Genomic DNA, 16,193 nt, shown 5'->3' on the forward strand with positions numbered 1-16,193 from the left:
AAGTGTTCAATTGTGTCAATTATTGCTACAATGACATCAGTTTGGTACTTTCCATACTTTCAATGAAGAAACTGATTATGGGGAAAACAGCATCAATAAAATAGCTGAAATCCGGGGTGGGGTTGAAGCTCGGTGGTTGTAGCTCAGTTGCTGCATGTGTGAGGCACTGGGTTTGATCCTCAGAACCACATTAATAAACACAAAAAAGATATTGTATCCATCTACAACTAAGAAAATGTTTTAAAAAATAGATGAAATCCTATTGCAGCATGCCAATTCTGATATATGGTCAAACTTAGGAGAAGGTAAAAACACAGTTGGGTGAGATGTTGATAAAGATATAACACAGGAAAAAAAAATTCCAGAAGAACAAATTAAAAACAAAACAAAGATTTTCACAGATGTTTTTTAAAAAAAGGTGTGGTTGTGGTGCACACCCATAATCCCAGTGGCTTGGGAGGCTAAGACAGGAGGATCACAAGTTGGAGGCCAGCCCCAGCAATTTAGTGAGGCCCTAAGAAAGTCAGTGAGACTCTGTCTCAAAATAAAAAATAAAAAGGGTTGGGAATGTAGCTCAGTGGTAAAGTACCCCTGGGTTAAAACCCCAGTACGTATGTATGTGTGTGTGTGTGTGTGTGTACATATGTGTGTGTGTGTGTGTGTATGCATGAATAGAAACAGCATCTACTAAGTGCAATGTACTTATTTTTATATATATAGCTGAGGTCTACTCAATAATGCTTTTAGATATTCAAAAATACAAAGAAAAGTATATTGGATCAGAAAATCTGTCCTTGTATTTTATAAATACTGAATATAAAAATTTAAAATATCTTAACCATTGATGAAAACCTAAAATATTCCACACCATTCTCAAAAGATGAGACCTCCTTCTTCAGTTTTCAGCTTATTCACACTTACCTCTTTTTCTACAATAAAAAACATTCCTTACTAGGCTCACTCTCTCTCACTTTCTCTTTCGCTTTTCCTTCTTAACAGGAATCAAAGATCCATTGCCTGTAAATGGAAACCAGGAAGGAGAAACTTCGGGGGAATAAATCCCTGTAATTCCAGGAGTCCATCTAGCTGATTTGGTAGTCAATATATAATCCATATGCACAAGGAAAGAGAGCTCTTATTTTCTGCTCTCAAGCACCTTAATTCTCCCTTTTTTAGTTTCATCTTAAAACTTTCAACTTATTCAGAATCCCTATTTCTCAAAAAAAAAAAAAAAGAAAAAGAAAAAGAAAATACCTCTGAACAACAATAAAAACTTATGTTGATGGCATCCATCAATTAGAACTGTCACAAGCCCTTTAGTATTGCCCAATGAACCATGAAATTCTGAGTGTTAACATTCTGAAATATTTGTAAACTAAGTCTCAAAGGTTTTACACCAGATTTTCTCTTTAAGCCCACTAGAAAGTTTTAGAAGTTTTAAGCCAGATTCATAAGAGATATACCACAAGGAAAATAATTTTAAAATAAAATTTCAGAATTTTATTCATAAACTAATAATTTAAAGTCCATCAAAAATGACAAACACCTATAACACCACATAATTCATTTTAGCTAACTACATTAAATTATGTATTTATAATCATGCCCCTGTTATCCAGTTCTGGTTCTTGAATTCCTTTCTCTTCTCCCAAGATTGAGATAGCATCCTGGATGTGTCAGGTAAACAAATAATTATCTTTATGTCCAGAGTTGTATTATTTGATATTGTAGTAACTTTCATCCAAAAATCTACACCTTAAAAAATAATATCAAATGTTATTAAAGTACTGTATATTCATTATAAAAATAGAAAATACAGGTAAACAAAAATAAATTACCTGTACTTATATCACTTCTGATAAGTACTATATTTTAGAATATTTTTAATATTTTTTAGTTATAGATGGATTATAGATGGATACACTATCTTTATTTTTATTTATTTATATTTATGTGGTGCTAAGGATGGAACCCAGTGCTTCACACGTGCTAGGCAAGTGCTCTACCACTGAGCCACAACCTAGCCCCAATATTTCAGAATATTTTACCCCAAACTTTTCTCCTATATACAAGCAATACACAATTTAAAATCAAAACAATACCATATGCTACAGCTCTAAGAAAAATAAAACAAGGATCAGTCTAAACATGCAGTGAATGTATATAGTGAAAACTACAAAATTTTGATAAAAGAAACTAGCAAAGACGTAAATAAATGTCAAAACATACTATGTACATAAAATGGAAGACTTGATGAAGTATAGTGAACTGCCTGTACCATGATCCACAGACTAAATCCAATATTAATAAAAATTTTTTAAACATCCCACGGAGAATTTTTATAGGCAGAGGCAATCTGATTTTAGAATTTGTATGAAAAGAGACAGAAAATAGAATAGCAAAAGTAATTTTGTAAAAAATAACAAAGATTAGCCAGCCATGATGGTGCAAGCCTGTAATCCCAGGAATCTGGGAAGATGAGGCAGGAAGATCACAAGTTGGAAGCCAGCCTGGGCAACTTATCAAGGCCCTGTTTAAAAAAAAAAAAAAAAAAAAAAAAAAAATTAAAAGTATTGGGGATATAGAATTCAATGGTATAGTGCTTGCCTAGCATATGCAAGGCTCTGGATTCAAGCCTTAGTACAGCAAAGGAAAAAAAGAAAAAAGTTTGAAGAATCATGCTACCTGATTTTACTATAAAGCTATAGTCATCAATATTGTGGCATTTGTGATAAGACAGATAGATCATAAACCAGTGCACACCACAGCCATTTGATGTTTGATTTTGCCAGATGTGGGAATCTTGCTATGTTGCCAAGGCTGATCTTGAACTCCTGGGATCAACTGATCCTCCTGCTCAGCTGGGACTACAAGAATGAACCACAACATCCTGATGCCATTTGATCTTTGACAAAGATGCACAATCAGTGTAACAGAGGAAGGAAAGCCTTTTCAACAAATGGTGAGAAGTGAACATTAACCTAAAACCTCACATCTATACAAAGGTCAAATCAAAATGGATTGTAGGTCTGCATATAAAATATAAAACTAAAAAAACCTACTCTGTCAGAACATTGCCAAGAGAATAAAAAGATAAGCTATGGACTGGAAAAAATATTTTTGACTCATCTTACGAATAAGAAAATAAAGACCCTCATTAAAAATTGGGAAAGGTTCTGGACCCTTTACCAAAGAAGATAGGATACAAGGTTGAAAAATGAGCATATGAAAGGATTTTCAACATTATTTGCCATTAGGCAAACAAACTTAACCACAATGAAAGAGATACTATGCTAAAATAAATAACAAGACAATACTAAATGCTGGTTAATTGAACAGGGGATAATAGCTCAGTGGTAGAGCATTTGTTTGCTTAGCATGGATGTGGCCCTGAGTATAATCACCAGTACTGCAAAAGCAAACAAACTGATTACTGATTATACTATTCCTATACTATACTAGTTACTGATTACAGTATTCCTAAAATGTTTATAGAATACTGCACATTAAATAAAAAGATGGTATGTGAATAAACTCATACAAGGTAAAAATTATAAAACAAATGCAAATTCATTATAAAAATAGGAATAAAGATCAATAGACATAAAATAACTCATTTATAATTCTGATACTATAGCAAACACTTTGGAATATTTCACTCCAAACTTTTTTCTACATACACACAAATATATATATATTATACTTCATATTGTTTTACAATTAGTGTATTTCATTTAATGTACTAGCAACTTCTTTATATTTTTATATTCATATTGTTGTCATTTCTTAAGTGGTGGAATAATATTCAAGGATATAAGTTACTTAAGTCATTCCCATCAATAAATATTTTTATCAACAACTCTGAAGTGAACATTCTTATAGCTATATCTCTGTAAAATCCATTAGTAAATTTCAAGACTATCTAAATGTACTTTTCTAGTATATCTTCCTAACATTGTTTTTTTTTTTTTGCAGTGCTGGGGATTGAACTAAAGATCTTGTGCATGCAAGGCAAGCACTCTACCGACTCAGCTATATCCCCAGCAGTATTTTTAAAAAATATTATTTATTTTTAGTTGTAGTTGGACACAATATCTTTATTTCACTTACTTATTTTTATGTGGTGCTTAGGATCGAAACCAGGGCCTTGCATGTACTAGGTGAGTGCTCTACCACTGAGCCACAACCCCAACTCCTAACATTAGGTATTATTGGTGAGGTATTTACCTTTCTTCATATTGAGTTGTAATAGCTTTTTATATACTACAGATAATTATTCTATCATATGTATTATAAAAAAATTGACCCAAATTGTGGCTTGTTATTTAATTTTGTTTATGGCCTCTTTGGATAAGAGAACAAACAGAAAATTTTAGGGTAAATTTATTCTCCTTTTCCTTTGTGATTTTTGATGGTATCATTGTCTTCTTAATCTCATTTATATATTGTTATAATTGATATATTTGGTCCTATTTTTCTTCTCATATTTTGTGCTTTTGTTTTTTCTGTTTCTTTTGTTTCCATTTTTCCTATCATTTGGTATATTATTTGTTTATTTTCCTCATTTTAAACTAGTAACCTTAAGGTTGTATGGACTATTTTTCTTCATGTAATGAAAACAAATGACCTTTTATTTTATTGGAATTATCTGTGCTCCACATTATAATTTAAAATTTAATTTTTTTCCTGAAACCATCTTGTTTAAAACCAGATTAACAAGACGCACTCAGACATGTCCTCTATACTTTCATGTTTTCACTGTTCACTTCTGCTTATTTTATTTTCTGACTTTTCCATTAAATTCAGAAATGATCAATTGCTTAGTTATATCATCTTTTTTCCTCAGAATCCTCCAGACTCTAGAGATGTCTCCAATGCGTTCTGGAATTTGGCAGTGAACAAGAGAAGTCTGATGTAAATCTGATTTGTGTGTGTGTGTCTGGATGTATGATTTTCAATTGTTTGGCATTCAAAAATACTTGCTCATGTCTAGGCCTGGGTCTTTTTCTCTCACATACTGGACGTGTGATCTTTTGATTAGAATATCCTTTTTATGATGTGTGAAGAATGTGTCAGAACTTTTTCCTATTTCCTATAGTGACTTTATTTCACTTGAGGACATATCTATTTCCTTTTGATCTACCAGTTCTCTATATATTCCTATGATGCTTTTTTATTGGCTAAAAAAATAGATTTTTTTAAATCAATCTAGTTAGTAATAGGAGCTGTGATGGTATGTGCTAAGCATCTCTGATCAACTCAATCATGGAAAAGTTTAGCCACACTCAAGTTTTGGTTGTCTGTGAGGAATAGAGAAGGAGTTACAATTACGGAGATCTACAAGGTAGGAATGTTTTGTCCAATTGAAAGTTGTTATCTATTCTTTTAAAGATCATTCCTGCCAGGCACAGTGGTGGACACCTATAATTCCAGCAACTCAGGAGACTGAAGCAGGAGGACTGCAAGTTCGAGGTAAGTCTCAGCAACTTAGTGAGACCATGTCTGAAAATAAAAAATAAAAAGGGCTGAAGATGTAACAGAGTGGTAGAGCACCTCTGGGTCCATTTCCTAGCACAAAAACAAAACAGAACAAAAAAACATTCAAATTCAATATATTAAGATAAAGGTCCTTTATAAGCATTTTTAAACCAGAGAGACAGCTGTTGTGTAGTAGGGGTAGTTAGAATGGCAAGACAGAGGATTTAATATTGAGACACTGTAGCTTATTTCATAATTGATTCCTATCTAAAATATCACAGACTAAAGAAAAATAATAAGCATTTAGGAGAACACAGTATGAAATAATAAACTTAAAAACTGAGTACTGGGCTGGGATGTAGCTCACTGATAGAGCACTTTTCTAGTGTATGCGAGGTCCTAGGTTTGATCCTTAGCACTGTAGGAAAAAAACAAAATAAACAAACAAACAAACAAACAAAAAATTGAGCCATTTCTTCCTCTATGTCCAAAATCACCTCACTACAATCATTAGTATTCTTAGAGTATATGCTTTTCCATATACTTGTAGATTCCATTAATATTTGTAGATTCAGGAATAAGTATTTTAATGTTATTTAATTCAAAGGCCCATTAACTTAATATTCTTATTACATAATTAAGTTTTTTCAACATTTTAAATAGTTTATTATTATTTTGATTGAACTCAGGGGAACTAGACCACTGAGCCACGTCCCCAGCCCTATTTTATATTTTATTTATTTATCAATTTATTTTTTATTGATTTTTTAAAAATAAATGACAGCGGAATGCATTACGATTCCTATTTTGTATTTTATTTAGAGAAGAGTCTCACTTAGTTGCTTAGTGTCTTGCTTTTGCTGAGGCTGGCTTTGGACTCATCATCCTCGTGTCTCAGCCTCCGGAGTTGTTGGGTGTGAGACTTTGAACTTGGCTTAAATAGATAATGATGATGATGATTTGGTACTGAGGATTAAACCCAAGGGTGTTCAACTACTGAGCCACATCCCCAGATCTTTTTATATTTTATTTTGAGATAGGGCCTTGCTAAGTTGCTGAAGTGGGCTGTTATTATTTTTATCAAGGCTATAATCAGCAGAAGGCTGTACAACAAACCAAAATCATAATTATTATTAAACCGAAATCTTGCATAAATAATTATATTTTTCTCTCTTTTTACATAAATGAAACAATAAAAAGATGAGTAAAGGCAAAGTTAATTGTCTCCCAGCTCTCTCTTAATTTATTCCTAGTTGGCTGAGGAAATTCGATGTTTATAATCTGATATGTATATTTTTTTGCCCAATTTATTGTAAAGATTGATCATACAGGGACAGTCCTGAAGAAAGGGAATTGCCTTTGTTCTCTACAAATTTTCCTTAACAGTTTCTATAAAGAAAACAAACCTGTTAATAAGCTTAAGATACACTTGCAGTGGCTAACAGTAGGCAATAAGGGATGTACTATATATAGGAAGAAGGAATTCTTTAGGTTAGAGATGACCACAAAGGAAACTGTAGAATTTCAAAATAAGGGTTGGTTTCTTCTTCAAACTTTAAATGTCCTACGTTACACAACTTCAGTTTTAAATGCAGAACTCACATAAAGTAACATATATCTATAAACTCAAAAAGTTTTATATATTGGGTGGGAACAGTTCCAATTAATTATTGATTGTTGATTTTGGGATTTACTCCTTGAACAATGAACACATATGCAATTTTCACTAACATTATCATAAGTTATGCACCTGCTATCAAGAGCGTAGGAGGAGACCTCTAAGGATAGAAATCTAATTTTCTTGGGGATTTTAGGTCTCTCAGATAAACTTTTATTAAGCAAATCAATGATCCCAATTATGTCCTCATGCTCCAACATTATGTTCAAATAACAATCAAATGCTGTATAAAGTGAGGGCAACAAAATTACCTAAGTCTTATTTTCCTTATTTCCAAAGGCTGGTGCAATGCTCAGCTATCAGCAGAACTATACATTTAATTGAAGGTGCATATCAATCTATTAATATAATTCTGATACTTCAGTTTGTTCAGAGACCACTTTTCACTTTCAAAATTATCCCCTTCTTTCCTTAGAATTGTGCTTTTGTATATTCAAATTATTTTGTGGCACTTTAAAGGAAAAAACAACATCAAAACAAACAAACAAATAAACAAAAGGGAAGGGATACATTACCACATTTTAATTTTTACTTATTTTCTCTTAGAAATTTTCATTAAGTACCTCTAAATATAAGTCAATGGTTTGTCTTGACTTCAAATAAAATCAACAGGAATATTAGTTTGGCCATGATTATTTGAATTCCAAAAAACCATCTGAATCTTTAATCTTTTCTTGAATTTGTTATTTCAAGCCACTGAAACTGACAGTATATTTTTCATCACAAGTTACAGATTAGTTTCCCGTAAAAAACACGGTAGTCGACAGGCCAAAAACACGGGACTGCAAAATACCTATAGTATTCAATTAAAGCAAATATATTTAAGAAAATTATTTGGTAACAATGCATATGTTTTGTAAAAACTAAAGTTGATTATTAGATCATGGGAGAGAAACACACACACAAAAAAAGAATTTCCTTTGCTTTAGAAATTTCATTTTTCTTTGAGTATGCTATAGGTATTCTGACTTTTGGAAAGTCAGTTGTAGCTTGATTTTAAACATTACTAGGGAAGTCTACCTCTTAATGAGTCAAGATGAGACTATCTCAGCCTATATGCTCGTGTGTAAGGTTTGACAACTCTCAGAAGCAAATGGAGGGTGTGTGGAATCTATCATCTCTAATTCATTCATTGATTCATTATTCAATAATCCTACTGAGTCCCTATGTGTGTGAAGCACTGTTCTTATAAGCTGAGGCTATCAGAGTGAATATCTAAAATCGGACACTGAACTTACATTCTAATTAGGGGAGACAGAAAAGAAATACAATATAAGACACACAGTTCATAGAAAAAAACAAAGCAGGGAAGGCTGAATATGCGGAAACTTGCTATTTTAATTAGTGTGGACAGAGTAGGCCTTCATGAGAAGGGGACATCTGGGCAGACATTAGAGATAAGGGAGTGAGCTATGGTGGATAACTAGGGGAAGAACAAGTTGTTTGGTCTTTGAAGGAATAGTGAAGAGACCAGGCATAGGAAGCAACAGGGATTACTATAGGAGATGCAGTCAAGAAGTCATATCACATACAGTCTTTGGGGGGCAATTATAAGAATTTTAGCTTTTACACCTAGAGAGATGCAAGGTCATAGTTGAGGATTTGGAATAAAGGACTGATTTAGTCTGGAAATACTTAAAAAGACTACTCTAGTCAATCACTGAAAATACAATATGAAAGAGAAAGGAATTGGAAACTGTTTATAATAACTGTTTATAATAATTCAGGCAGTTGATGCTCATGGTTTGTGCCAGAATGACAGTGGTAGAGAGGATGAGAAGTAGTCAGATTCTAGATTATGTTGTGAGTCACTCTTTGCAGGGTTAAAACAATGCATGAAATTAAAATGCAACAGAAAAGTAACTTTCATTAGTGAAAGAAAGAATGTGAGAAAGAAAAAATAGTCCAGAAATGGCTAGAGATTTCCTTCTTCAATTTACACTGTCTTCAAAGGTAAGAACAGGTAGGAAGTAGATAAGTGTTCAGAAAATACAGACTCTTGTAGCTACTTCAAATCTATATAATTGTAAGAAAACTCACTCAGCCTAGATCAAAAGAGTTCCTATGGCATTATTCTGTAGCTGGTATCTCCAAAGACAGGTGACATGTTATGTATGACAGGCACAGTGAGTTGGCTCCCTTTTATGGTCTATGTCATTTTCTATATTCTCCCAATATTATCAGAAAGCCACTCTAAGCTTAGAGTCTTATACTTTTATCTTCATTATCATCACCATGATGAACTCTCATCGATTTTTCCCATGGTTCTTTACATGTTCACTCTTCCTATTATATTAAGAGCACTGCCAGGAGGGTTGCAACGTGTCTTATTTATCTTATTTTTCTAGTACTTGGACTACACTACCTGGCATGTAGTAAGCAACCAGCAAATTTTTGTTAAGTAAACAAATGTAGAAAATTTATTTAAATGATGGAACGTTGAACATGTTCTTGAACAAAGCTAGAACTAATCACTATTACCCAAAGCAAAATATTTGAATTAAGGAAGTCTTTAATTCAAATCTTGGCTCAGTAGTTCAGTCAATATTCAATAAGACTGTAGAGAGGATATGTGGAGGAAGGCATATGAATACCATTTGTAGCTCCTTGGAATAGGCCAAAAATAAATGTCCTTTTCTTTAATAGCCATGTGGACAAAAACAATACTCAAGTAACAGTCCATTCTATATTAGATAAGTATAAAATGATTTGCACTAGAGGCTTTGTATTTCCTGCTGGAAATCCCTAAGATTAAACTAAACTTAAAAAAAAGTTAAATGTTAAAAAACAATTATATATATATATATATATATATATATATATATATATATATATATTTGAAGAAACATGCACCAAGTACCAATGTGTATGTTAAAAAGACTATATAGTTTACATTGAATTCTTGTTTTTAAAATAAGCACACCAAGTACTAATGAGTATGTTAAAGACTTTTTAGTATACACTGAGTTCTCTTTTTTAAAATAAGCTTAAATTGCTAAAAATATTTTAGTATACAACAGATGAGAACTTTTTTCCTAGCATCAAATATATAAATCAAGGAATCTAGTAAAATATGTCCCATGAATTAGTTTCTCACTGACTTTAAAAATGAGTGGCTCAAGTGCTGTGTTACCCAAAAGATGGCATGTTATTCTTGTACACAATGGTCATGTGAAGGAGTTATTTATATGGGATGAAGTAAAGCACCAAGCAGGGAATTTAAAGACAATGAAGCTGGGATGGTCTCCTACGAGCAGCACAGTTTTGTGGTATAACAGAACTGGTTCTGTGGCTGAAAATCAACCTTTTATACTGTTTTCCTGATCTTCAGAAGTTCTTTAAAGAGTGAAAGACTTTGATGCTTTAAATATCATGAGTTTGTTATCAAAGATACTTGTTTGATCTACAACATTTGCAGACATAAGACAGGAAACTTGAAAGATCCTCTGGGCAGGAGTTAAACTCACAGTTGCTAGAATATTAATATGTAAGCTTTCTCTATGTATATCCACAAAGTTCTTATCATTTTGCTTTGAGACCTTGGACAAAGCCTAAGTTTGCAATGTCTCAGTTTTTCTTCTGTAATGTGGGAGTAATAAATAATACATACCTCTTATGCTGGTTGTGAGGATTAAATAAATGACTCAAACACAAATATCTATTGAGCATCTGTTATATGCTGAGGATACAGCAGTGAACGAAGCCCTTACCTACTCCTTCATAGTTCTTAAAACACAGTAAGTACTCAATTAATTATGTCATTATCTTGGAAATGTCAGACAGAGCTCAAAGAGTGGGACTGTATGCAACTTGAATGTGCATACCATTTTAGAATTCTTGGTACATTTAAAATTTGTTGGCAAGATGAGAATCTACGGCAGATTCAGAATTGGGATTCTTTCCATACTCCTCATTCTTGTCCTTTGAAAGGTACTACTGGTATAGGTTGACTTTAGTAGGTTGTGGGCTATATTTTTATCCTTTGTATTGTTAACTGTGGAATTTCAAATACTTTTGCTAAGTAACTAACCTATGAGGTTATTTCCAAGCAGTTTTCATTATAGCAAAGATCTGAATGTGACTCATCACAAATTCTCTTTGCACATATGTATCTGGTACTCTTACATAACAGAGGTGAGGTGCTGGCTACTGGAACATACAAAGTAAAAAGTGGAAGTTTCTTGATCTCAATTTATTAAGGGTTAGAGCACTGATAGTTATTTGGAGTTTCAGAAGTCTTCTGTGACTGAGCAGAAAGTCCACTAAGTGAGAAGATGAACATGACAACGGATAGTATAAAGGATAGTATTGTCAGGTGTCCACATAAAGAGGGAGAAGTAATGACTTTGAAGTAGCCATGGCAAATAAGGAAGAGGTGGGACCTATCATCTAACAAGTATATGGGTCAAGGAAGAATGAGCAGCAAGCATTTGAGAGGGTTGCAAAAGAATCAATGCTTTCTGTGGAACGTGAGGTTTCAAGACAGTTCTAAATTATGTATGGGAGTAGCTGAACAGTTCTAGCACCCTAATGCCCGATATGGCTCTGCTTCCAGGTGAATCCTACTGAAGAGGTTCTGGGTGTTGGAAGGACTCTACCAGTCACTCCACCAGAAGTCAGCAGAGTCCATCTTTGGTGGAGTTCCATGGAAATCCTACACCAGGTGGGCAGGCTGGAAACAGACTCCAGAGTCTCAAACATTTATCATGTAATTACCATTGCCCCTCCACCCCCACTTCCTGGCAGATTTTTTGGGGGAAGGTATTGCCATGTCTGAAGTGAATCACACACAGATTAACCCTATCTTTAAAATTTACATTCACTGAGATTATGAATCTTCAATACCACTTTAGATAAGAGTTTAACATATATTAGAGGCCAAAATGAAGAAGTTAAGATTAGCTATAACATTAGCTTATAGTTGATTATATAACCTTTTATTAGTAATTTTTAACTGTTCTGTACTACAGCTTATTAGAAAAATGTTTGGGATAATGTCTTGACTACTTTCTGCTATCGCAGGCAAATGAGAACATATTCGTAAGAGTTCTTTAGAACAAAGGAATAAAACACAGATGCCTTTAAACATAACTGCCAAACTAGAAAATCTTCCTAAGAAAATTATAATTGATAACTCAATGCAGAGAGCAACAACAAAAGGACAGGATTTAGCATTTTTAAGATATGGTAAATATTGAAAAATAAATTTAAACTATTTTGGAATGAACTGACCACAATTCCATTTAGAATCAGACCAATCATAACACTCTTACACATATGTAGATAGACACATACATACATACATACATATATACATAAAAAGATGTTTACTGTAGCACTGCTTAAAAATTAATAATTATGGGGATTGTGGTTCAGTGATAGAGTGCATGTGTGAGGCTGGGTTCAATTCTCAGCACCAAATATAAATAAATTTACTGGAAGAATTACAATTGATAACTGTCAATTACTTACATGAAAAACACACATATCAAACACATGTACTCTGTTTTAATCTGAAATTCATTTCAACAGAAAGCCATATTAATTTTTTGAGCAAAAGGCACACTTCAATGGTAAAAAAAAATAAAAACGATATCTGTGGTTTTCTATCATGTCTTTGAGAAGTACACATTACAGGGAAAAGATTTTTTTGTGCAGAATTTTAATAGTTAAGTAATGATTGAAAAAAGAAAGATAGCTAATCCTTTCATGAATGTCCCTTTAACCAATTAGATCAGCACCTAGGTATGAGCATGAAAAATGACTTTGCACTGATTAGCTGTTAATACAAAATAAACATATGTTACTGCATAGTAAGGGATGCAATTAAGAGCTAAAATGACAGACCCTTAATGAGACATTCATTAGGAGTAAACTGAATTTAAAAACTATATATTCCACAAAGCTGTATTTACTTGCTTTAACAGCCCTTCTGGTCTCTGAAATTGTGATGAGAACTAGCTCCCTCAGCCTACACACATTTACAACTGATGCAATGTTCAATGGAATATTTTTAATGTGCTGCAAATAACTGAAATGTTGTCTAAATTATTTTCCTTTTACTCCTAAAAATAGAGCTATTCAGACTAGCATATTTAAAGTTTTAGATGAACTGTCCTTCTTGCCTAACACTGTTTATTATTATACCAGTAAAAAAAATCATCAACAAGCAACATTAAATCAGACTTCTTATGGATATAAGTAATTGCTCAATGTGCATTTATTTTCTTTTTCTTTTTGGTACTGGGGATTGAACCAAGGGATACTCAACCACTGAGCCACATCCTCAGCCCTATTTTGTATTTTATTTAGAGACAGGGTCTCACTGAGTTGCTTAGCGACTCTCCATTGCTGAGTCTGGTTTTGAACTTGCGATCTTCCTGCCTCAGCCTCCAGAGTAACTGGGATTACAGGCATGCACCACTGCACCTGACATATTTTCACTTAAATATTCATGCATATGTACATAAATTTTGCATGTTGCTTATTACATATCTCTTTAATATCAACTTTTACTTGGCAAGCACATCAAGTAAAAGGATTAGCACAAGCTTAAAATATTTAATGATGCTGCCTCCTCATGAATACTGCACTGATATTCAGAGTAATGATTTGCAAGTTCAATGGCCAAAAGGTTATGACTACCATTCTACACAATGCAAAGTAAAAGTTCTTTTAGGTATACTGATCATTGCAAACAGGTACACTGCCCTCAATTATACGAAGTTTACTCACATCAGCATAGTGGCCTATCATATCACATCGGTCACATCGTTTTCTCCAGGAAGACCTTTCGAGACATCTATGATTGGAAGACATAGGCAAAGAACAATCTAAGCAAAAGCGAGCTGGACAGGCATACTGGAGATGTCCTCTCTCAGAACAGAGGCAGCAGGGACGGACTTTCTGTGGCAGACAAAAAGAAAATCTCTTTAGCAAAACACTTCAGTGTCAAATAGTGGAAAATTAATATTTCTTTTTCTATATAATTCCACATAAAATTATTTCTAATTTGAGACAACAATCCTAAGTATAACTGTAAAAATCAAACAAAATGTTTGAACTTAAAGAGTTTTAACACAAGCTATTTATATGTCATGGTGCTGCAAAGACCTAGTATGACTAGACTGTCAGTGGGCATTCACTACTCATGTATTTTCTTACAGGAATATTCAAAGTGAAAAGCATCAAAGAGAAAAATAGGATGAGGAAGATATCTAGAAGCTAAGTCAGAGGAGGAGCAGATATAGAAGAAGCAGTTTTGCCTGAAACAGCAAAAACAAAGATGAAATATAAGTACTGTCTCAATTACTTGAAAAACAGTCATCTGAAAGAAGGAATAAGTAAGGTAAAAGTTTGATTAGACCTTACTATATATGAGGGAATGTTTAAGAACTTAATTTCTATGATGTCCAAAGGCTGATGTATCTGCTTAAAATAATTACAACAATATATATTTGTAAATGAATAAAATTGTAATTCTCTAAAAATGAAAATTATCCCACAATGAAACAAGTTGTTTCATAAGGAATTGTGGAAGGGAAGTGTCTCAGGACTCATTTTATGTAGTCTTTTCATTTTACAGACAAGAAAACCAAGGCGGAGAGTTAAATGATTTTCCCAAGGTTGTACAATTAGTAATGGGAAGCTGGAATTAACTCCAGGTTTTTCTGATGCTAAATTTAGTGTTCTTTACTGTAGGGCAGGCTTGAGCTACATGAAATTTAACATACGTTTACAAGACAGATTTGAATTCTAAAGTTATAGGGTTTCAACACTAAAATTTTGACTTTAATGACGTGAAAAAAAGCATTACATGTTTAACATACTTGTGGTAGAGGGCAGTTTTTGGACAAATGGCCACATTTGTCACAATTTCTACAGGTAACGTTTTTGTTAGCAGAATAGTATCGGCGGGTCCATCTTCCGGATGATCTGTTATTACCTATCTGGGCCTAAGAGAGGGAAAAAAGTCAAGAATTAAAAAAAAAAAATATTTCATACTACTAAAAAAACTTTCCTTTTAGAAGAAAATCAGTCCCATTACTGTTTTAAAAAAATATTTATTTTTTTAGTTGTAGTTGGACACAATACCTTTCATTTTTTTATTTTTATGTGGTGCTGAGGATCAAACCCAGGGCCTTGCATGTGCTAGGTGAATGCTGTACCGCTGAGCCACAACCCCAGCCCAGTCCCATTACTTTTTAAAGAAAAAACAATTAGTAGTCACATCTGTTCAATTTTGAATCCAGCAACAGAGAACTTCACGATCTCTCTCTCATTCTCTTAAAAAGGAGTAGAAAGACATCAAAGGGATACCATCATAAATATAGCTCTCTTCCTTTATGCCTGCTCTTTCTTTTCTGTTTACATTATTTCTTCTCTTTTCTTTTTCCACTTACAGTTCAGATCTAGCAGAGGTACTGATATGCATCATTAACACACTCTGGTGGCATTCAGAGTCAAAGTCATTGCTGACTTCTGTACCTAAATCTACATCACATATTTCCGAATGAAAAGCCTGCTTAAATTTTTAGTTAGGGAACAGAGTTTTTATGATGTTCTCTTTTATAGTTATGTAACCACATAGCTGCTAAATACCTCCCCACTTCTTTTGAACAGCACAGGGTTACTCTTAATGCCTAGAAGACTGCATTATAATTTCTAAAAGGAAAAGATCCATGCTGCTACATACACAGTTACTCAATTCTGGCTGCCCTATATTCTAGTCAAATTCTAATGTCTGCAAAGGAATATTAGAAAAAAATACATCATATGGAATACCTAAAGAGGAGTATATAAATCCCAACCATGCTTTTTTTTTTAAATTTTTTATTGTTGGTTGTTCAAAACATTACATAGTTCTTGATATATCATATTTCACACTTTGATTCAAGTGGGTTATGAGCTCCCATTTTTACCCCATATACAGATTGCAGAATCACATCAGTTACACATCCATTGATTTACATATTGCCATACTAGTGTCTGTTGTGTTCTGCTGCCTTTCCTATCCTCTACTATCCCCCCTCCCCTC

At 33.3% G+C, this 16,193-nt stretch overlaps 1 protein-coding gene across 4 annotated transcripts in view; it reads right to left on the minus strand.

Annotated features, from left to right (window-relative positions):
- Zcchc7 (zinc finger CCHC-type containing 7) overlaps positions 1-16,193 on the minus strand; it is a 220,488-nt gene that overhangs the window by 34,221 nt on the left and 170,074 nt on the right. For all 4 annotated transcript variants that reach the window (XM_015492130.2, XM_048783357.1, XM_048783358.1 and 1 more), the window contains 2 exons: positions 14,986-15,111; positions 13,892-14,062 (listed from right to left, as the gene is read on the minus strand). In XM_015492130.2, the coding sequence (XP_015347616.2) occupies positions 13,892-14,062; positions 14,986-15,111 (297 nt within the window). The remainder of the gene's footprint in view (positions 1-13,891; positions 14,063-14,985; positions 15,112-16,193) is intronic.

Source organism: Marmota marmota, unplaced genomic scaffold (assembly GCF_001458135.2).
Source record: "Marmota marmota marmota unplaced genomic scaffold, marMar, whole genome shotgun sequence".
In the NCBI taxonomy this organism is placed as follows: Eukaryota; Metazoa; Chordata; class Mammalia; order Rodentia; family Sciuridae; genus Marmota; species Marmota marmota.